At 43.3% G+C, this 22,167-nt stretch overlaps 1 protein-coding gene across 1 annotated transcript in view; it reads right to left on the bottom strand.

Moving 5' to 3' along the window:
- Positions 1 to 22,167, bottom strand: part of CLTCL1 (clathrin heavy chain like 1) — a 98,205-nt gene that overhangs the window by 39,559 nt on the left and 36,479 nt on the right. Inside the window, exons 4-17 of the mRNA XM_059408055.1 lie at positions 20,427 to 20,588; positions 17,900 to 18,013; positions 15,113 to 15,286; positions 14,212 to 14,409; positions 12,828 to 13,028; positions 12,579 to 12,731; positions 11,631 to 11,753; positions 9,920 to 10,057; positions 6,590 to 6,754; positions 5,821 to 6,001; positions 4,087 to 4,250; positions 2,854 to 2,979; positions 2,184 to 2,326; positions 1,575 to 1,809 (exon numbers count right to left, since the gene is read on the bottom strand). Coding sequence (XP_059264038.1) covers positions 1,575 to 1,809; positions 2,184 to 2,326; positions 2,854 to 2,979; positions 4,087 to 4,250; positions 5,821 to 6,001; positions 6,590 to 6,754; positions 9,920 to 10,057; positions 11,631 to 11,753; positions 12,579 to 12,731; positions 12,828 to 13,028; positions 14,212 to 14,409; positions 15,113 to 15,286; positions 17,900 to 18,013; positions 20,427 to 20,588 — 2,277 coding nt within the window. The remainder of the gene's footprint in view (positions 1 to 1,574; positions 1,810 to 2,183; positions 2,327 to 2,853; positions 2,980 to 4,086; positions 4,251 to 5,820; positions 6,002 to 6,589; positions 6,755 to 9,919; positions 10,058 to 11,630; positions 11,754 to 12,578; positions 12,732 to 12,827; positions 13,029 to 14,211; positions 14,410 to 15,112; positions 15,287 to 17,899; positions 18,014 to 20,426; positions 20,589 to 22,167) is intronic.

The raw sequence follows: 22,167 nt of genomic DNA on the forward strand, positions 1-22,167 counted from the left end.
CCGGGATCGAGTCCCACATCGGGCTCTCTGCTCAGCAGGGGGCCTGCTTCCCTTCCTCTCTCTGTGATCTCTTCCCTTCCTCTCTCGTACTGTGATCTCTCTCTGTCAAATAAATAAATAAAATCTTTAAAAAAAAAAAAAAAAAGGGAATGTCAATCATACATCACCCGGTAGGACAGATGGGTGCAAAGATCCCTAATCGGTCACTGAACTGAGTTTTGATAAAAAAGTAGCAAGTTCAGCCAAAAGGTGGCTTATGGTATGAAACTAACTTAAGTCCCAACTTCACAAAAACTGGTTCCCTAGAGACTGCAAGGCAAGGTGTTATGTAGACCCGGCCTGTCACATGCATGGTCAGTGTACAAAGCTAAAGTAGGATGAGAAACTGGTGCCCGGCTCTTGAGCTTTGGCTCTGTATGTTTGATACCCTAAGAGATTCTTCCCTGGCTGCTGAGTTTTTACCATATTGTCAAACATTCTGAGGCACCCAGGGCAAACAGACCAATTGCCTATAGTCAAACATCAGGTGAACCCACATGAGATTTCTGAAGTTTTAAGTCACAAGATTAAGTTTCAAACTATTTGATACGTAAGTAATAAAACATGTAGATCCAAGCCAGGGCAGCAGTAAGCAGACCGAGGGTGGATGTCCCAAGAAGGGGCCTTCAGCAACAGTGGTCGGCAACAGCTGGCATAGGGCACGTGTAAGAAGCTGCCCTCAGGAGACACCTGGGTGGCTCAGTCGGTTAAGCTGCTGCCTTCAGCTCAAGTCATGATCCCAGGGTCCTGGGATCGAGTCCTGCATTGGGATCCTTGCTCGGCAGGGAGCCTGCTTCTCTCTCTGCCTCTGCTTGCCACTCTTGCCTGCTTGTGCATTTGCACACTCTCTCTCTTGCTCTAACAAATAAATAAAATCTTAAAAAAAAAAAAAAAAAAGAAGCTGCCCTCAGAAAAGCAGGAAGTGTGGGGCACCTGGGGGGCTCAGTGGGTTAAAGTCTCTGCCTTCAGCTCAGGTCATGATCCCGGGGTCCTGGGATCCAGCCCCACATCTGGCTCTCTGCTCAGCGGAGAGCCTGCTTCCCCCCCTCTCTCTTTGCCTGCCTCTCTGCCTACTTGTGATCTCTGTCTGTCAAATAAATAAATAAATAATCTTAAAAAAAAAAAAAAAGAGGAAAAAGTGCAAGCACACACAGGACATAAGTATCCAGGGTAGAGAGGCAAGAGGGGAGGCAGTCAGGCTGGTGAGGCAGGGTTGTGGTTCACAGAAAACCTCCTGAGTAAGGCCAAGGAGTTCAATTTTGCTCTCAGGACCCAAAGTAACACTGAAGACTGGAGGCAGAAGGCTGAAAGGTCAGACTTGGGCCAGCCAGATTTACAGGTACAATATATACCAACAGGGCATAAGCAGATAGGAAACAAAGAGTCTGAATCAAGAGGAAACCAAGTTGGTGATAATGTAACCACATGATCTGCAATTGTGGGGCTCAGAAGAAGCCCTCCTCGGCCCCCACTGAGGAAGCCCTGCCCCAGGAAGCCAGAGCAATAGCTGGCAGCGTAGTATATTTGCTGCCCACCTTGATGAGCTCAAGGTCACACTGCCCCCGCTCATAGGCAACACAGGCCAGATGTGGGTCCCGCTTCTCACAGTAGCGGCCCACCACACGGCTGTCATAGTAAGTGTTCTCTCTCAGGAAGCGCTCGGGACTATTGTTGCTGTCGATGTAGATCTTGGCAAGTGCATTGTGAGTGGCAGGCTCTTCACAGCCTTCGTGACTCCGGGACTCCAGCCAGGGAAGCAGCAGCTTTAGCCTTTGAAAGAAGGAAGAGCACCGTAAAAGTCTCAAAACTAACAACCAAAACCTCCAGGGCAGACCCTGAACTTTGAAGCTTGCTTCTAGAAACAAAAATCTCACTCCGTTAACCTCAGGTTGTTTTAGAGACCAAAACAGACTTGAGTTCCAAATTGATTTCAATTGCTAAGTTTTTCTCAAAGATCTGTACTACCAATAGCAAACAACTCACTATTAGATCTAAGATCTGTTGCATTAAAGACCAGCCACAGAGACAGGTGGTCCTGGGGCCTAGAGGCTGACTGAAAAGGGACTTTGGAGAATTAGTCATAGACCTAACAACAAACACTAGAACCCAGGGGCAAGAGAAGATACCAAGCTAGGATCCCTTACCTGTTTCTTTTTTCTACTTCAGCCACCAGCTCATCAGTAGAGAATTGTCCTCTCACCACCATGATTAAGTTTTTAATTACTTCCTCAGAACAATCCACATCAAGCAGCCCTCCAACCACAGCAGGGATCCGGCTAGGGTTGACCTAGAATGGTCAAGGTGGTGACTTCAGTGCTGCAGGCACAGGTCACTGCTACAAGTCCCCCAAGGCCTGGACAGTATGGCTGTCTGAAAGGGCTCCTGTGGTGGACAGAATGCATATTTGAAGCTCCAACCCCTAATGTGACTGTATTTGAAGATGGGCCTTGAAGGACATAATTATGGTTCCTTGAGGGCATAAGGATGGGGCCCTAATCAGAGATAAAGCCATATAAAGGCACAGTGAGAAGGTGCCATCTGTAAGCTAAGGAGAGTGGCCTCAGAAAGAACCAACCCAAGGTGGTGGGGTCAGTGCCTTGATCTTGAACTTTCAGCCTCTAGAAAATGTCAACTGCTTAAGTCATGCAGCCTGTGGTATTCCGCTATGGCAGCCCAAGCTATGATACCACCAGTCTCAGATACATTCAGGATCAGAGGTAATCTCTCAGGTGTAAGCTATTACCACCAAGCAAGGCACAAAAGCAGCTGGGTGTCACCTGGGAGTGATGGTCCCAGTGATGCTCCCAGTAGTACCTTCTGAACGTAGATCTCAATGTACTTTTGCAGGTTGTTGCGGTACAAGTATAGGACCAGGTCATGGACAAAGTCAAACCGATCACACACGATGATGAGGGGAAGCTGGTCTGTGAGCTTGGCCTCCTGTGTATTGGGAAAGCACAGAAATAATGCAGGCAGTGAAGACCCCAAAGAGCCAGACCACAGGGACGATGAATCAACACAGAGATGGCTCTGCTTCTGTAGCAGAGTGGCTCCAAGGAGACTCAGGATGAAACTGTTCTAGATATGCTGTTGTTTAAGGCATTTGCTTTTGGGGATATAGTGTTTGCCTTGGGAAAGATAATAATACTATTTGGTTAAAGAAGAAAAGAACTCCGCTAAATCTGGCAATAACACTGCAAATTGGTCTAAAAGCAAGTATCTCCTGGGTTAAGACAAGCAGATCATTATGTATAAATCTGACCGAGACCCAGCAGCAAAGAGATAGACTACTTTCAAGAACACCTGCCAATAAGGGTTGCCTTTCCGGACATGCAACCATACTTCATGGAACATCAGCCATCAGTGCAGGGGGCTTCCCCCAACTCTGCAGTCCACCACAATAATGTCTTCCCCATCCCTCATTTGGACATACCTACACAACACTTCTCAGGTGTCCTTGCACCCTTGTAGTTCTGGGTGTGGCCACGTGACCTAGTCTCCTCTAATGGAATGAGAATCAAAATGCCACATGAGACCTGCAACTTCACCCACAAAAACCACCGGAGCTGGCTCCTCCTCTCTTTCCTTCTTCCAGTTGACCAGGAAGGCAACATTCAAGGTGGTATGCTGAAGATGGCAAAGCAGCCACAGCCTGGCCCTTGAAAGATGGTTGGAAAGGCTACCCCACTTAGCTCCACATCCACCCCTGTCTGTGCATGAGGAAGAAAGACACTTGCTTTTTCGCCCCTAGCACTGAGTAGCTTATTTGCTCCATAGACTTTCCCAGACTAATTAACAGAGGAACAGTTGGGATGTTGCTGAAACATAATGCAGAAATAAACTAACTCCCTCCACTCACACATCAGATAATTAAGAATCCAGCCTCAAGGCTTATAAAATGAGCAGTGGCCTCCTCCAAGAACTTTAGGCCACAAGGTAGAGCTCTGCACTAAGGACCCAGGGGACACTGATGGAGGAAAAAGCCAGATTTCTAACTCTGCCTGATGGTTTGCTCAAGGAAGGAGGTGATAACCTGGTCACACTTACCTTCAGGAAGTTCTTCACCCGCTCTGGGTTGTAGCAATTACTCTCCCGGCATATCCTCTCCACCTCCTTGATCTGCCCCGTCTTACAGGCAGCCTGAATATATTTCAAGTGCACATCTGGATCTTGGCTGAAGTTTACAATTGAGCCCAAGAAGTAGAAGAGGCCTACAAAGAGAGACTGTTCCATCTTATGCCCTCATACTATCTACCTGGCTTTTCCACAGTCGTACTCCACCTGCCCTTGATGGCCCAGCCCACAACAACAATGCTCCACTCTCCCAGCTCACACAGCCCACTCACAACTTACAAAATCTATGTGAAGTTCTTCTGCTTTGGCCTCTCCCTCAAGGAGCTAGTCAGATTTCCATGAAACTTGGGAGGTACACCTGAGATGTTCTGATGTGAAATACCTCATGTGTGTGTATGTGGAATCCTTCTGGGGACCCAGGCACATCCTACGGTCATCTTCAAGAATAATTTAAACTGAGGTAGCCTAAGAGGGCTGTGTGGCTGCTACTCTAAAAAGACAAACCAGGGGATGCCTGGGTGGCTCAGTTGGTTAAGCAGCTGCCTTCGGCTCAGGTCATGATCCCAGCGTCCTGGGATCGAGTCCCACATCGGGCTCCTTGCTCTGCAGGGAGCCTGCTTCTCCCTCTGACTCTGCCTTCCACTCTATCTGCCTGTGCTCGCTCTCGCTCTCTCTCTGACAAATAAATAAATAAAATCTTTAAAAAAAAAAAAGACAAACCAGGAAGAGGAAAGCAGAGGCTTTCACTGGGAGCCTCCAGAGTCTGTTCTGTGACACTGAGCTGTTGGCACACATGGAGCCACTGTGGACGGGGGTGCAAGGTGAGTCACAGAGCACTGTTACTCCTCAGAGGCTGACTACCTCCTGACTCTCATAGGAGCCAGCCAGGAGGTACTGGTGACAAGACCAGGACAGGATACTCAGAGAAAACCACCTTCCCTGAGGAGGTCTTTGGCTGTAACCTGGAGGAAGGAACAAGAACCCTGAAGGCAGACAGCTTCCACCAACCCTACTCTACTGCCATCTCCCCACCCATGTAACCTAATTGCTGCTGCAGCCTTTCCTGCAATGGCGTCTTTTGACAAGAGGGGCAGCTCCCTAAAGGGAGGTCTTGCCTTCACTCCTCCAACATTCCAACATTCTAGGCCAAGAACAGTGGCTTAACACCTTGCTGGACAAATGCTCAGTTTCTATCCCTGCCTCAGCCTGTCCCCAGCAGACACTCACCTGGGAAAGCCATCCCCCAACCAGCACATTCTCGGTGTGATGCCCACAACAGGGCAGAGGAAGCCAACCATAGTCAAGCCTGCCAGCCCAAAAACTACACAGGGCTGAGTCTCCATGGGGCTCTTACTCAGAGGAAGCCAAAGGGGCCGCCCCCTCAGAGCCATGTACTCCAGCACTACTGGCCAAAGTTTTTTGGTGAACATTCAGCAGAAAAAAGGAGTGTGTGACACAAAGATGCTCAATTCCATAGAGGCTCCAGGGACACAAGGGGGATTCTAAGCATCCCCACCCCAACACCAACCAATTTCTTCATTTGCAAATGCCAAAAAAGCGACCTACACTGGGTAACACACACCAGACAGCAGAAATCTTTTGCCACTGACCAACACATTGGCCTGGCCTGAAGGAAGACTCAGGTTGGGCAGGCAGACACGAACACCTGACGAGGAGATGCAGGTGACTACAGGCTGTGGAATTTACCTTCGTAACTCTTGAAGGATTCAAAGAGCTCCACCAGGGACTGTGTGCCCAGCTGCTCGTGGTACTTGGAGGCCACCTGCACACACAGCTGAAGGTTCTGTCTGATGCTGGCAGACAGCAGAGCATGAAGACACGCCAAAGAATCCTCCACTGACAAGGAGCCAAAGAAGCTGACGAGCCACTGGGAAGCAAGGAAGAGTTTGTCCACAGCTAAGTACCATCCTCGATGTTGCCAACACTGGCAACATCACTGGATCAGTTTTTCCCCACTGAGTGTGAAAAATATAAAGAATCTTCACTTAAAAGGATTGAAAAGCAACTATCCCTTGTGGCAAAAAGTGGAAGCCAGGAGTTAACTTCAGATGAGACACTAACCTCAACTATTCATCAAGCTGTCCAGAACCTGCAACGCCCCACAAATGATACAAAAACCTATTATATAAATGGAATGCAATACCAATTAGCTTCTGCTAATATTTTTACACAACCCTGCTAGAGCTGTCAATGTTAATAGGTTCTCTCTTTTGGGTTAAGTCAGAGATAGACTATGGGAAGAAAGAGGTAATGAGAACCGAGTTGCGTGGATGAGCAAGGGGAATTTGTGTGTTGGCTGAATGAGAATTGTATATAGCAGTGACAAGGCTCATGCACAAGGAAGACACATGCCACACTCCCACAACCACAGACATAGGGAAATTTTGGGAGCATGTGACCCTAATGACATGTGGGTGTCATCCACAACAGAAGTGCCCCAACGGCGCACCAATACCTCGGGATTGAGGAGGTGAGTGTGGACCACAGCCCTCTTGATGTCGTAGAGGTCTGTGTAGTGCTCCAGTGCACGCTGCAGGAGGCCCGCCTTCTCACAGAGCTGGGCAATGTGGGACCGATCATAATGAGTAAACATCTGATTTCCAAGAATGGCATCTGCAACCTATGAAATGGAGAGGTCAGGAAGAAACCTGAATTGTGGCAATAATTTTTTAACAGTAGCTGCTCAAACCATGTCTCCCAGGGCACAGCTCCAGAAAGTAATCATAGGAGAGAGAGGCTATACCAGGTCCAGGCTCTTCCCCACCTCCAAGCAGAGCCCTAGACAACCTTGCAAGTGACCTGAGGCTCTTTGAACTAGGCGCTGATCTCCTAGGGTGCAGGGCCAGGTGTGTATAAAAGGCCGAGGCTCTGCCCTAAAGCGTATTACTGGGATCAGGCGAGGCTACTGTTCTGGCTTTTCAGCCATCGTATTTGTACAGTTTTCCATGGCAAGTCAAGGTCAATATGAGAGCATGAGTCTTTAATGAGCTCAATCCTTGGACTAGCAACAGTTACAATTAGACCTGGAAGTAACAAATCCTACTGGTATTCATTAAGCTTCTCAATTTGGTTGAAGGCAGAATTGGGGAGAGAAGGGATGTGTGTGTGTGTGCGAGTGTGTGTGTGCACGTGCAGGGGGTTATGTTTGAAAAACAACTAACAGTCCTGGAAAGAATTTTGATGAAGCTTAATTCCTCTGGACTAAGAATGAGTGAGTCAACGATCAACCTCTCTGCCTTGTTAAGTGATCTGACCCTCAGTATCTAACTACGAGTGAGTCTTGATGAGACATGCTCCTGGGTGTCACCCAGCACACTCTTTCCTGTTCCTTCCTGGATATGGAGTACCAACCATACAGTGACCACAGACCTAGTTAACATTATGCTGCTCCAGGGTAATGCACACTCTGGGCTTCCTAACAATCCCAACCAAGTGCTGAGAGCACAGTTTTGTAACATCGGGAACTTACCGGATGCTCCCCACCCTTTTTCTTCAGACCTATCCTTACTATCTTCTTTAGAAAAAGAAATTTCCTCCTTATTATAGCAATAGTGTCATTTAAAGAACTCAGAAAATATAAGATGAGCCAAGAAGGAAAATAGCATCCAGCCTCTGACATCCAGAGAAGACTGTCCCAATGTTCTGGGTATTGTATCCAGCTGTGTACCCATCCAGGCTGCCCCTGTTTCAGATTTGGGCTCTTCTTAGGGTCTATCTGCTCAATTACTGAGTGGTGTCTAGTTTCTGCTTCAAAGCTCATTTAATAAAAGCTGTCATACATGATCACCAACTCACAGGAGTTCAACAGAACACCAAACACCAAATTAATAGCACTTTTGTTTCCTAGAGGTGAGACATGACCCACACAAGAGTAGCTAACTTGTGGATTGGAATAACCTGAAATCACAGAACAGTATAATTAACACAGTGTTTCCTAATCACAACAACAATAGATGACTATAAAAAAAAAAAACTAGAAGACAAATAAGTAAAGAACAAAGTGAACTACGATCCTGTCCACTCAGACAACCATCAAGCTAAAAGCTTGATGTAAATTTCTCCAAACTCCTTTCATACATATGTTATGCAAAATTAATTTAAAAAAGCATATACATGTGACTTAACATCCCCCCAACTTTCAGTTCAAGAAATGCCCCACCACAATGAGCTACCACTTCACACCCATTTAGGATAGCTATTATTTTTTTTTTAATTTTTATTTATTTTTATTTTTTAAGATTTTATTTATTTATTTGACAGAGATCACAAGTAGGCAGAGAGGCAGGCAGAGAGAGAAGAGGAAGCAGGCTCCCCACTGAGCAGAGAGCCTGATGCGGGGCTTAATCCCAGTACCTCGAGATCATAACCCAAGCTGAAGGCAGAGGCTTTAACCCACTGAGCCACCCAGGTGTCTCTATTTTTTTAAAAACAAACCCAGAAAATAACAAGCACTGGCAAACATATGAAGAAATTGGAACCCTCATATATTGTGGCAGGAACAGAAAATGGTGTAACTGCTTGGAATACAGTTTGGTGGCACCTCAACAAGTGACATGCAGAATTACCACACGATCTGGCAAGTCTCCTTCTGATGTGTGCCCCAGAGAGCTGAAAACAGGAACTGAAACTTATACCTGCACACCAATATCTACAGCAGCACTATTTGCAACAGCTATAAGGTGAGAGTAACCCAATGTCCATCAACAAATAAACAGATAAACAAAATGTGGTATACACATACAATGGACTATTACTCAGACATAAAAAGGAATGAAATTCATGAATTCATGCTACCACATGGATGAATCCTGAAAATAATGTAAAATAAACAAGCGAAACTAAAGGACAAATATCATATGAATCTACTTACATGAAGTATCTAGAACAAGTAAATTCATTGAAAAGGTAAGTAGAATAGGGTGTTACCATGGGCTGGGGGAGGGAAAGGGGAGTTAATGGATATGGATTTTCTATTTGTGATAATGATAAAAGTTCTGGAAATATATAGTGGTTAACGGTTGCACAACAATGTGAATGTACTTAATGCCACTTAAATGTGCACTTAAAAATCGTTCAGATAGGGGCGCCTGGGTGGCTCAGTGGGTTAAGCCGCTGCCTTCGGCTCAGGTCGTGATCTCAGCGTCCTGGGATCAAGTCCCGCATCGGGCTCTCTGCTCAGCAGGGAGCCTGCTTCCCTCTCTCTCTCTCTCTTTCTCTGGCTGCCTCTCTGTCTACTTGTGATTTCTGTCAAATTAATAAATAAAATCTTAAAAAAAAAAAATCGTTCAGATAGGGTCACCCGGATGGCTCAGTTGTTAAGCATTTGCCTTCAGCTCAGATCATGATCTCAGGGTCCTGGGATCGAGCCCTGCATGAAGCCCTGCATCGGGCTTGGCGGGAAGCCTGCTTCCCCCTCTCCCATTCCCCCTGCTTGTGTTCCCTCTCTTGCTGTGTCTCTATCTGTCAAATAAATAAATAAAATATTTTTAAAAAATGGTTCAAATAGTAAATTCCGTTATGGATACTTTACCACAGTGAAGAAAATAAAAGAAAAAAAGAAAAGATAAGATTTTGTTCTTGTAATTATTTCTCTGAAAGTTGTCATTGTTTCTATGAAAGTTTTGTACCACGGATTCTGGAAATCTCTTGTAGGAAGGTCTTAGAGAATGTCCACTGAGGCATTAGCACATCCCAGCCCAAAGGCACTGTGTTTAGGTGTGCAAGTCCAACACAGAAATGAAACAGGTCCTTTGTCCCTTGGTTTCAATCTAGATATGGCACTTGCCTGGGGTGCATGAATCAGATTCATCTCCAACAGGCGAGTCTGGAGATGCCCCTCAGCTGGGCAATTATTCTTCAAGGCATCCAACAAGAAGGAAGTACACTGCTGAATTAAACTATTTTCCATGAAAACATCTACAATCTGAAACAGATAGCAAAACACATTTTTACCAAAGGAAATGGGTTTTATTTTCCTATTCAAATAATTCCTGAAATTGAATCTAGAATTAGAAATTCAATAATTAGTTCCTTCCCTTGCCTTTTTAAAAGTTTTTATTTATTTCTTTTAGTAATCTCTACATCCAACATGGGGCTCAAACTCAACCCTGAGATTAAGGGTCTTCTGAATAAGCCAGCAAGGCATTCCTGCATTTTCTTGTATTACAAAATTCAAGTAATTCATGGCCTTAATTTTTAGGAAATTTTGTGAAATTATATCACCCATGTCATATTCACCAACAAGGTATTTTATTCAAGTATATCAAAGGAAGTACTTTTATCAGTGTGAATCCCCCAAATTCTCTGAAGTGATTCAAGTAATCTTAACAATCCATTACTTAATCAAATTCTAGAGGCAGTCAACACCTGCTATCTAGCCCTTACACTCTAATTATTCAGGCAAGTTAGGAAAACGCAAACATTGACTTAGATACAATCATCAGAGTTAAATAGATATCAAAGAATAAGCTTTAATATAAAATGAAATATAGATAATGAACTTACTGATTGTGTAATTGTTTCCATGTTTAAGTACAAGAAAAAAGTTTGTATTAAAAATACTCTAGAGGGCACCTGGGTGGCTCAGTTAATTAAGTGTCCTTTAGCTCGGGACATGATCCCAAGGTCCTGGGTTAGAGAACTGCATTGAGCTCTCTGCTCAGTGGTGAGTCTGCTTCTCCCTCCCTCTGCCAGCTGCTCCCTCTGCTTGTGCTTGCTCTTTCCCTCTCTCTCACTCTCTTTCAAATAAATTAAAAAAAAAAATACCTCAGAACTATGAAATACAATCCAGATGTAATCTGGAGTTTTCTTTCCCCTTGAGATCTATATAAATTTGGCTCAAACCCCTTAATCATGATCTCCAAAATCCTGCAAATTCCATGATGTATAAACCCAGTATAACTATACTTACATTTATACAGGTTGCTGGTTTTGCCTTGCTTCAAACTTTGTTACATATTTCTGTATTACCCAGAGCCCTTTGCATACAGCTTACTGAAGGCAACTAGACATGTGTTTATATCTAAACACTAACTACGTTATGCTAAAATAATAGTCTCACATTCACTTAACTCCAGGTTAGCCAGACACCCACAAGATGAAAGTCTGCAGACTCAACAGCACTCACCATAACCAGGTACGCAGGCAGAATTCAGGTGGCCTCAGTCAGCAGAGGATACTGAGGTGGGGCTCAGGTGGGGCTACTGCTGTCAAGAAACATCCTCACTCCCCACCCCCAACCACCACACAAAGAAATAAGATTCTCACAATTGGACACCTAAATCCTCTAAAACACTTCAAAACAAAAGTAAATGACAGGCATTCAAACAATAAAAGAGTAGAAGACAAGCTTCCCTGGTATATCAGATTTTTAAAACTGGAAGATTAATAGCAGACAAAGAAAAGAATCAAGACATTGGTAAGAGAAAAGCAAAAGAGATCTTCTTGACAGTTATACAAGCCACAAAAAGCTGTCTCAAACAACCGCTGATGCTCACCTGGTCAATGTTGGCCAATGGCTCTTCCTCTCGCACTAGCATTTGAGAAAATTGCAGGCCCTGGTCTGGACTGATCCTCATCACACTCCTCAGCAAAAAGATCCAGTCTGGGACATAGCCAACCTAGAGGCAAGGGGACACCCATCAGAAAAATAAACAAAACACTCTGAGTGCTTACAGAAAAAAAAAAAAAAAAAGCTCCCATCCTTTGTTTCGAACTTGTGTTTACAAAGAAATGAGAAATTATATTAGCATGTGTACATGCTGCACCTATGCCAAACACAACACCCACTTATGTGATGATGCCATGTATGTGGAGGTACAATCAATCGACTACACAAACAGCCTGGACCACAAAGAAGTCACCCTGACAAGTGTGCCAGCTCTGACCAACACCCAGCACACAGGCCAGTTTGCTTCATAGACAAGCTGCAGTGGACCCCCAGTGAAACATGGGTTTAACACACAGTTGGTGCTGAGGGGTATGAGGGAAAAGGGAGAAAAAGAACAAGATAAAATTACAGAAGGGGCACCTGGGCAGCTAAGTAGGTTAAGCGTCTGCCTTCGGTTCAGGTCATGATCCCAGGGTCCCAGGATCGAGCCCCACTTTGGGCTCCCTGCTCAGTGGAGAGTCTGCTTTTTCCTCTCTCTGCCGCTCCTCCTCTGCTCTTTCTCGCTCTCTATCTCTTGTTCTCAAATAAGTAAATAAAACCTTAAAAAATTATCAGAAAGCCCCCAACTGGAAGGGAACTGGAAGGACTATAAGCACAAGACAGGAAAACAAAAAACTGAAGAGAATAAAATAGGATCATTATCACTGAGTGACAGATGCTAGCAGCAACACCGACAACTCACACCAGAGCACTGCCATAGAAGGAAGGGTATTTCGTAAACCTAAGAATCAGCAATCACCCACCACAAATTAAGTATCTGTGAAATGCTAATTACCTTTTTGGCATAGAGGACAATTTTTTGGAATTGGCCGGTTTCTGCAAAACACTGGATAACTTTGCTCGGCACATTCGCCCGAAGATACACACTCAGAGCAAGTGTAGGGTCAGCAGTTTTGACCAAATCTCCAAGCTCTTCTGAACACTCCAGCTGTGTTGTGCCAAAGAGACAGGGCAAGATTAGGACCAGAGGAACCTGTGATTTCATTTTCAAATGGTACTGAGGGTTGCGATTTCGTGTTTGTACCTTATCTTCTTTCAGCCACTTTTCTAAGAGTTGCTTGCGTCCCTGCTGAAGCACTGGACGGCAAAGTTCTAAGGATTCAAGTTTATTGAGTTGACCCTGATCAAGCAGGATTCCAAAGTACTGGAGCAAAGGAGAGGCCTGTCCCGGCTGGGCAGGAATACTCTGGAACTTTCGAACAGTGTCACTGGTACGTAGGACTCCCTGACGACAAATGGATATGTACATTGTTACGTTATAATCACAAGTTGTCCCTTTACTTAACTGGCCTGTATTTTAAAAAAATCCAGGACACCTGGGTGGCTCAGGCCATTAAGTGTCTGCCTTCAGGTCAGATCATGATCTAGGATTGAGCCCCACATTGGGCTCCCTGCTCACAGTGAACCCGTTTCTCTCTCAACTCCCTGCTTGTGCTCTCTCTCACTATTTCTCGTTCTCAAATAAATAAAATATCTGCCAATGGAAAATCTACCCGGAATTAATTGTCAGGGACAGAAAGTCCTCTACCAAGGCAATGGCTTCCACCTTCAGCAAAAATCACAAACACAGGGACGCCTGATTGGCTCAGTCAGTTGAGCATCTGCCTTTGGCTCAGGTCATGATCCCAGGGTCCTGGGATCGAGTCCCACATTGGGCTCCCTGCTCAGTGAGGAGCCTGCTTCTCCCTGTTTGCCGCTCCCCTTGCTTGTGCGCTCTTTCTCTCATTCTGACAAATAAATAAATAAAATCTTGGGGAAAAAAAAAAAAAAGCCCAGAAACACAATGGATGTCAGTCCCACAAGTGACTTCTAACAAAGGTGAGAATTAGGCTTCTAAATCACCCTTGCAGTAGCAAAGTACTACCACCATTACATTCTAATTCAAAATACTCAAAGTCCTGGGTGAAGATTAGAAATGGTTTGCTCATAAGCATCACTTGAAAGACAGAAAAATCCCTTTCAAGGAGAAGCAACTCAAAACCTTTTATCTGCTCAGATGCAGAACTAGGGCCAGGACAATTTATCCTAATGAAATAAATAAAAGAATATGCCCTAGGCAGTACTGTTACACTCTCGATGGGTAAAGAAAGTCAAGAGTAGAATGTGAGTAAATGCGAATAAAATGTGGTACAACCACTTGATGTATAATATAGCTCTGCATTTTCTATGCTAAGAACCTGGGTGTGAAATACATATGCACATAAATAAGAACTGAAAGAATTTTTTTAAAAAATGTTGCAGCAGGAATATGCTTTTCATTGATTTGTCTCGTTGTCGTCAGGCCACTGGTGCAAAATTTTAAAGCTAAAACAACTAAAAAAACAGTTAAAAAACTCCAACATCAGTAGTGAATGTTTTTATAATTTATTTTACTCTCAGGCTAGCACACAGCATTCGAGGGCCATTACCTTTGGTGCAGATGCTGCTACTTTGGCGGCTTCAGCATAGCTCCCCTGTGCAAAAAGAGTACTGAATTTTCTCACAAATAACTCCTCCGCCCCAGCCAGGTTGCTACGAATGGCCAAACGCAGACCAAGGTCTGGATTCTGAAGCACATTGGTTGCATAATTCACAATGTTATCTTCCTCGACACAAATGGACAGCACCTGTCAAGAACCAACAAGTGAAACTGGCCTAACCCAGGACATACACACACTGCCAACATCCCACTCGCACGCACTGCAGTATCAGCAAAGTTCTAAGGCTCAGGCTGGGTATGTCTAGAACGTTGGGTCCAATAGTGACAAGATGCACAGGAGCCAAATATCTAATGGCAGCAGAAAATACCATGGTAGAGCAACAGCATGGTCAAATGAGAAACACATCAAGTTGCATGGACATTTACTATTAATGCATCCAAGATGACTCTGCCAAAATGACCTATTTGGGTAGGTGGAAGTGACAGTTTTTCATCTCAATGTTCTTTTTTTTTTTTTAATAGCACAGATTTCCTTCTTTTAACTGTCTTTTTAACTTTAGTTGAGAAAGGTGATTTAGGTAGAATAGTACCTGCTTTTCAGCCCTCCCCAGTTAACATGTGCCTGGCCTGAACATGTTAGTGGTATGTATCAGAACCACTACTCCACTGGTAGAAGCTTTGTGCAGGGAGCTACTCTTCTCAGAATCAATCCTATGTTAAGAATGGTGCTGAGAGGCAAAGCGATGGTAGGAAGGAAAAGGGAGACACGGGTGTAAGTTGAATAACAGGAGCTAACTATATTTGATCACTTTCCTGAAGGAGAAGGAAAAGTTAAGCTGCAGTCCCCAGTGAATGGAAAAGATGCAAGATGAACTCTCAAAGTTCCATACCTGTCCCTTTTTGTTGACACCGATAATTCCAGAAGTAGGTTCATGTGGAGCAGTGACAAAGATAGTGTCAGCACTAATACGGTTCATGTAGATGCACACGCCAGACTCCAAGTCGTACAGGTGAAGATAGCCATACTTTGTGATTAAGTAAATAACACCATGTTTAGCTCCAATCTATAGAAAGAGAACAACAAGTAGAAAAGTAAGGAGATGCCAAATAGGGCAAAAGGGTTACAAATGATGAAAGAGGATCTTGAGTTCCTTAGCCCAATAGGTCATTTATCACTGGCAAGAGCAGTGTGCTACTGAGACATGGATCCCAAGTTGATTCTAGTCATGCCCACTTGAGAACTAGTTTTAAAGCTAATACTTTCCCTGACTCCTCTCAAATAAAGGTCCAATAAGTCAGGCTATTCCATTTGTCTTTCAGATCTAACTATCCTCTCCCTAACTTTCTTACCAAATCCCTTCAGAAAAAGCTGTGAGTTCATAAAATAAGGAGAAAGTTCTGGATAAACTTAAAAAAATTATAAAACCTACAGCACTTTATTTTTTAACAAGTTTATTTATTTACATCATCTCACCACCCCAAGTGAGGCTTGAACTCATGACCCCAAGATCGAGAGTCACATACTCCTCCAACTTAACCAGGCATCCCAAACCTATAGTAATTTTGAAAGTATGGTACAAAAAAACAGTACCGGAATAGGAAGAAACAAAAACAAACAAAACTTAACTGAGAACCCTGAAATAGAATCAAACATATATAAGAATTTAACATGAATGAGTAGTAGTAGAAAACAGACTTTAACCAGTATACAATGCTGATATAGCCAGCTGGCTATATGGGGATGGGAGATGAGTGTAAATAACTGGTTCTCTGGGCGCCTGGGTGGCTCAGTGATTAAGCGTCTGCTTTCGGCACAGATCGTGATCTCGGGACCCTCCCTGCTCAGCAGGGAAACCTGCTTTTCCCTCTCTCTCTGCATACTGCTCCCCCTGCTGTGCTCACTCTCTGTCAAATGAATAAATAAAATCTTAAAAAAAAAAAAGAACTGGCTCTTCATCTTATTTTTTAGATCAAAATAAATTCCAGGTGGGTCAAAGATTTTTACATAAAAAGTAAATAAAACTAAGAAAGTAAAAGAAGCAAATATGGGTGAATATTTTAATCACTTTGGCGTGTAGAATTCTTTTCAAAACATGATACCCAAGCCACACAAAAATGCATATCTTCCACAAGCTGGAACACACCACAAATAAACTTTTGCTATGACTAGAGAGAAATATTTATTTGAAACACAACAGGCACTTAGTATCCGAAAACTACAGAGTTCTTACAAGATAAAGACCCCAAGAGAAAAAGTGCCAAGATCAAGAAGAGACAATTAACAAGATGCGTACGAGTGGTAAACCCACCCCATCTTGACAACAATCACAGGGAAGGCATGAACATCACTAGACATTGTCCAGCATGGTCGTGCACACATCCCTAACCCAGTAGTTTCATCTGTAGTTTATCCTTGGACTGAGCATTGGATTAACAATACTCCTAGAAGTGTTTACTGTAAACATAAATACCCAATGGGGGACTGTCTAAATGAGTTAGAGATATCCACAGAACAGAAGTACAGACATTAAAATATTATATATATTTAGTTGGTGTGGGATGGTCTATGACATAGAGAAGGTCATAAAGCTGAAGACCAGTGCCAAGCCATTTTTCATAAGACTATTTGTAGGGACATGTCGGTGGCTCAGTCGGTTAAGAGTCTGCTTTTGGCTCAGATCATGGGTCTAGGGTCCAGGGATTGAGTCCTACATCAGGCTCCTGCTTAGAAGGGAGCCTGTTTCTCCCTCTGCCAGCTGCTTCCCCTGCTTTTTCTCTCTCTCTCTGAAAAATAAATAAAATCTTAAAAAAAAAAAAAGACTCTATTTGTATATCTTCACAAATGCATGCATATGAAAAAATTTCCAAAGGGGCAGTCACAGTTAGCAGTGGGGTAGGATTTCAGTTGCTATTTAATTCTATTGTTATGTTTATTGATATTGTTGGAAATTTATGGACAATATATGTTTCTCTAAAACAGAAAAAAGGTCAAATTCTCTTTGTGGGGAAAAAATGTATTTGATTACATATCTATTTCCAGAAATCAAGCTTAAAAAAATAACATTTAAAAAAATTTAAAAAGAAATCGTATTGTCAAATATGTGAGAACAGAAAAAAAGCCACAGCTAAACCATCCTACAATTATGGTACATGCCTAAAAATAAATGTTTACTTCTCAAAATATTAACAAAGAATGTCATACCAAATGCCTATGATGTACTGGGCAAAAAAATAAAAAGGGAGAGTAGATTGTATGATCTTACATATATAAACACGATCCAAATTTTGTTGAGAAAGTGTATCTAACTTTTTAAATATGACAAATAGAGATCTCTGATCATTCAACCAGTGGTAAACATCCAATTGGTTCAGCTATAAAGATTGTTTTCCTCTTTATATTTCTGTATTACAGAGAACATCTAATCTTTGTAATAAAAAGGAAAAGGCCTGGGACTTTGGTATGTGAGTTGGACAAAGTCCCTGTTTGCAGAAAAAGAGTGCTCCTTTCCAGAGAATGTTAACACATGAGCTAGAACATGGACATTAAAGTTATCCTCTTCATGTTCTACTGTATCTATTCAGGCATCTTCTGAAGCACAGGAACCTGCTACCTGCTGTTCCTCCCACCCCCAGATCCATATTTGTTCTAACTCATGTAGTGGGCAGCACATTCATACCTGCATAGCCACTGGGAAATCAGTCTGAGCCTCTGGAGGGAAAAAGACATCCACAGCTTTCTTTACAAAAGGCTGGTTTCCTGCTGCAGGCTGTCCGACTTCAATTATGTGCAACTGGAGAAGAAATTTAAGTCAATTCAAGTAAACATATTGGTGGCAGACTGATGCTAACCAATGCCCACTGGTGAGCAGAGCCACAGCACACACTTTGTAGGGCTAATGATAAAACTTACAAAAAAAAAAGACAGTCTCTCGGTTGGAGTACTCATGCTACTCACTAACCTGCTGCCCACCATCAAGGATACAGGAAAAAACAACACTGGAAACCTGAGCAACATTTAGTTCCAGCATGTTGGCCGAATTGCTTCTCCCCTCTCTGGGCTTTAGTGTAGAAGCTCATGAAACAAGGGGCTCTGCTGGACATGGCTCAGACTAAGACAAATCAGTTAGTAGACAAGATCTTATAACTGAATGCTAAACTCACAAGACAGTTGATTGTACCAAAGGCCTGAGAGCTTCTCAAGGTTTTGCTTGGGGAGGGGGGTTCATAAGAATCTTTGGAGAATCAGGAAGAATGAGAGTGGATAAGGGGCTCCATCCCTGCTTTTATCAGAAGAGCTTTAAGTTCCTCTCATCTAATGGAAAGGTACCAAAGCTAAAACAAGTCTGGAAAAAATCCCAAGTAAGGGTGGTCAAAGACACAAAGCGACAAGGGTTGGAGGGGGTGCCCAGCAGAAGAAACTGATGAGTGTAAACTTAGAGAATAGTGTGGATTTGGCCTGGCAGAGAGGAGGGGGAAACACCAAAGAGGCTTGAGGTAAGCAGTGAGACGGGCTAAAAGGGGAGGGCTGATGTAGCAAGTGAGCAGGGGCCACTGCAAGTTAAGATGAAGGGAGACTAAACTCTTAGCATACAGGCACTTAAAAGAAATGGTAGCTTGGGAAAATTCTTTTTGAGGGGTGGGATGGGTCTGAGGACCTAATAAATGACTATTCTTTAACCCAAATATGGGTAACAAGGGCTTCATCTGCCATCGAAGTGAGACTTGCTAGAGGATGGACAGTGGTAATAGGAATAGAATGGAGCTCGAGGGCCGTGTTTCTTGCTTGGGAGTTGGGAAGGATAAGGACACCGTCAACAGAAGCAGGGGCATGAGTAAGAAAGCCAGGCTTCTTTGGGAGGTGGCAGGAGAAGGGCACAACTATCGGCAAGTGGTACTTTCCTATAAGAAAGGAACAAGGAAGAAAAAAAAAAAAAGAAAAGAAAAAAAAAAGGAACTGGAGTCCAGACAAAACTCAGATCCATATGAGAAGACTACCGAGCCATTCCCGTAAGTGCAGCTGGGCTGGACTAGAAGGGGTGTGCGCAGGGGGCAAAGGCTGAGAGGTCTCTGAAGGGACCCACACCTGCCACTGCGGTAGGGAAAGTGAGATTCAACCACAAAATGAGGTGGCTCTTGGGATGGCTGCTATGGGGGGGTCCCCACCATGGAAGACTGTTCCTAGCCGCAGCTTTGTCCTGAGGGGAACTGCCTGCCTTACAACTGAGTCCAGGAGATAAATGGGCACACCTGTCTTACAGGAGGCTTGTTCTGGTGTGTTCTTCTTCACCGGGAGCTTGGCGGGACAAGTTCTGCCTTTGCAAGGGTGCCTGTGGCTGCCTAGCTCTGTCTGTGACAAGGTGGAAAGCCTCAGTATAAGACATTTTTGTCTGACTCCTATTTTTCTACTGGTTCTCAGCTAAGGACGGCATGATATATATTACACAGGAGACCAAAGTATCCAATGAAGAATATTTAAGATAATGAAGTTTGGGACCACATACTGATTTAGCAGTCTTCTTTGGAGAACATTTGAGGGCTAGTGACCAACTCAAAATAATGACTTCAGGAAGTATTTCTGACAAGAGAATACTGAGATAAGGACACTGTTTTAAGGCCACTCTCGAGGTGAGTGACGCAACTATGGAACCGCAGGTCTATCCAACATCCTGAATTCTTACACCTCATATCACAGCAACCCCAGTGAACAGATGCCAGCCATGTGCTTGAGCCCTAATAAAACTCAACCTGCTCCCAGAGCATGGCCTCCACTCTGCAGCTCCCACCACCTGGCCAGAAGCACACAGGACCCACGCTTTACGTTAGGATACTGTGCATTGGTTCTTTCACAGCTGTTGCCTCCATGAGCCTGCTGTGTGAGAACAGAAACCACATGTGCATAGCCCACGCTCAAGAGACTTTGTCAAAGAGGACTTTTTTTTAGGGCAAAGGGACCGATTAATTGGTAGAGCTGACGTCACATTACTGACTTTACAAAGACTGGCTGTGAAACCATCAATGCGTACAACAGGGAGTTGCTCTAAATACTCTAAGAACTTTCATATCCATGAAGCACCTGCAGGCTGTTCCCCACTCCCAACTATAAACTGATTTTGACACGTTGCCTAAACGTTTACACTTGGACAGAGACTCCCAACACTCACTCAGGACACTTTTCTGAGGGTGAAGACAAAGTGGAGTGCTTACCTTGCCCCCTGCGGGACTACGTACAGCAAAGCAGAAAAGGGTGGCAGGCTTGGCATTCCCCTCACTCTTGAACTCTGCAAAAGCAGCAACATGGCCTTCTATGGGTTGTGAAACCTTCCTATCCACAGAGTAGAGCTGCATTGCCCCAACGACACGGTTTTGCTAAGACAAGACATTTTGCAATGAAAGGGAGAGAAAAGAGAGGATATAAATTGTTAAAACAAATGTTCCTAAAATGAAAGTCTCATATGTTGATAATAGTTTCTCTAATAAAAATCAAGCCTATTAGATATTAAAGACATGATACAACTCTACATTTGATGTGGAAAGATGGTCACAAACACCAGGGAGAAAATAAGACTACAAAAACAGTAAAATAGTGGTCCCAATTTGTTAAACGTAAAATGTGTGTATACACGTAGGTACGCATTTATACATGTTTGTGGATGTGTGTAAGTGTACATTCAATGTTTGTACATGTAAATCTATATATACGTACATTCTATGCATACTCATAAATACTCATATAAAGTAAGTCTTGGGAAGAAAAACTAAAATGTTTGAAGAGTAGTTTAATCAGGAGGAGGAGATTATGGGATAATTTTGAAAATTGGGTTTTCTGAAATTTATAAATAGCAAAAACTATATTCAGTAAACTCCAATAAGGCTAATATCTTTTTTAAAAATTAATTAGGCTAATATCTTTTATAAAACTTAGAACTTCTATTTTCTAGAAAAGAATTTCTATAGATTTATATCCAACGTTAAATGCTCAAGAAGCAAAGTAAGGAGATGTAAGTAAATGAGACATGACAGCATCACAGCTCAAGCCCCTAGAATCCAACATTCGAATAGCTATCACAGTCGAATGAGCCCCTCTGCAATCTGTGCGTAAATTCAGATCCCCAGTGTATCTGCCACCTACCCTCACTCCATAAAAAGGCAAAAAAAGGCTTCAACATTTTTCTTTTTTTTTTTTTATTTATTTTTTTTTTTTTATTTTTTATAAACATATATTTTTATCCCCAGGGGTACAGGTCTGTGAATCACCAGGTTTACACACTTCACAGCACTCACCAAAGCACATACCCTCCCCAATGTCCATAATCCCACCCCCTTCTCCCAAACCCCCTCCCTCCCAGCAACCCTCAGTTTGTTTTGTGAGATTAAGAGTCACTTATGTTTTGTCTCCCTCCCAATCCCATCTTCTTCATCATATATTTTTTTAAAGATTTTACTTATTTATTTGAAAGACAGAGATCACAAGTAGGCAGAGAGGCAGGCAGAGAGAGAGGGGGAAGCAGGCTCCCTGCTGAGTGGAGAGCCTGATGTGGGGCTCGAACCCAGAACCCTGGGATCACGACTTGAGCCGAAGGCAGAGGCTTTAACCCTCTGAGCCACCCAGGCGCCCCTAAATCCAATTTTTTTCCTTAATATAAAATATATTCCTACAGCTTAAATGTTGCAGGGAAAAATATTCTTACTGGTATTTTTCAGTCTTATGACCATCATGACCATTGTTCATACATGGACCCCTAATTCTGTTTATTAATTTCATTTCCTTGTTTTCTAGAAAAAAATCATCATATATATATTTTTTTATATTTTTTATTTTTTATAAACATATATTTTTATCCCCAGGGGTACAGGTCTGTGAATCACCAGGTTTACACACTTCACAGCACTCACCAAAGCACATACCCTCCCCAATGTCCATAATCCCACCCCCTTCTCCCAAACC

The sequence above is a fragment of the Mustela nigripes genome, chromosome 8, assembly GCF_022355385.1.
Source record: "Mustela nigripes isolate SB6536 chromosome 8, MUSNIG.SB6536, whole genome shotgun sequence".
Taxonomy (NCBI): Eukaryota; Metazoa; Chordata; class Mammalia; order Carnivora; family Mustelidae; genus Mustela; species Mustela nigripes.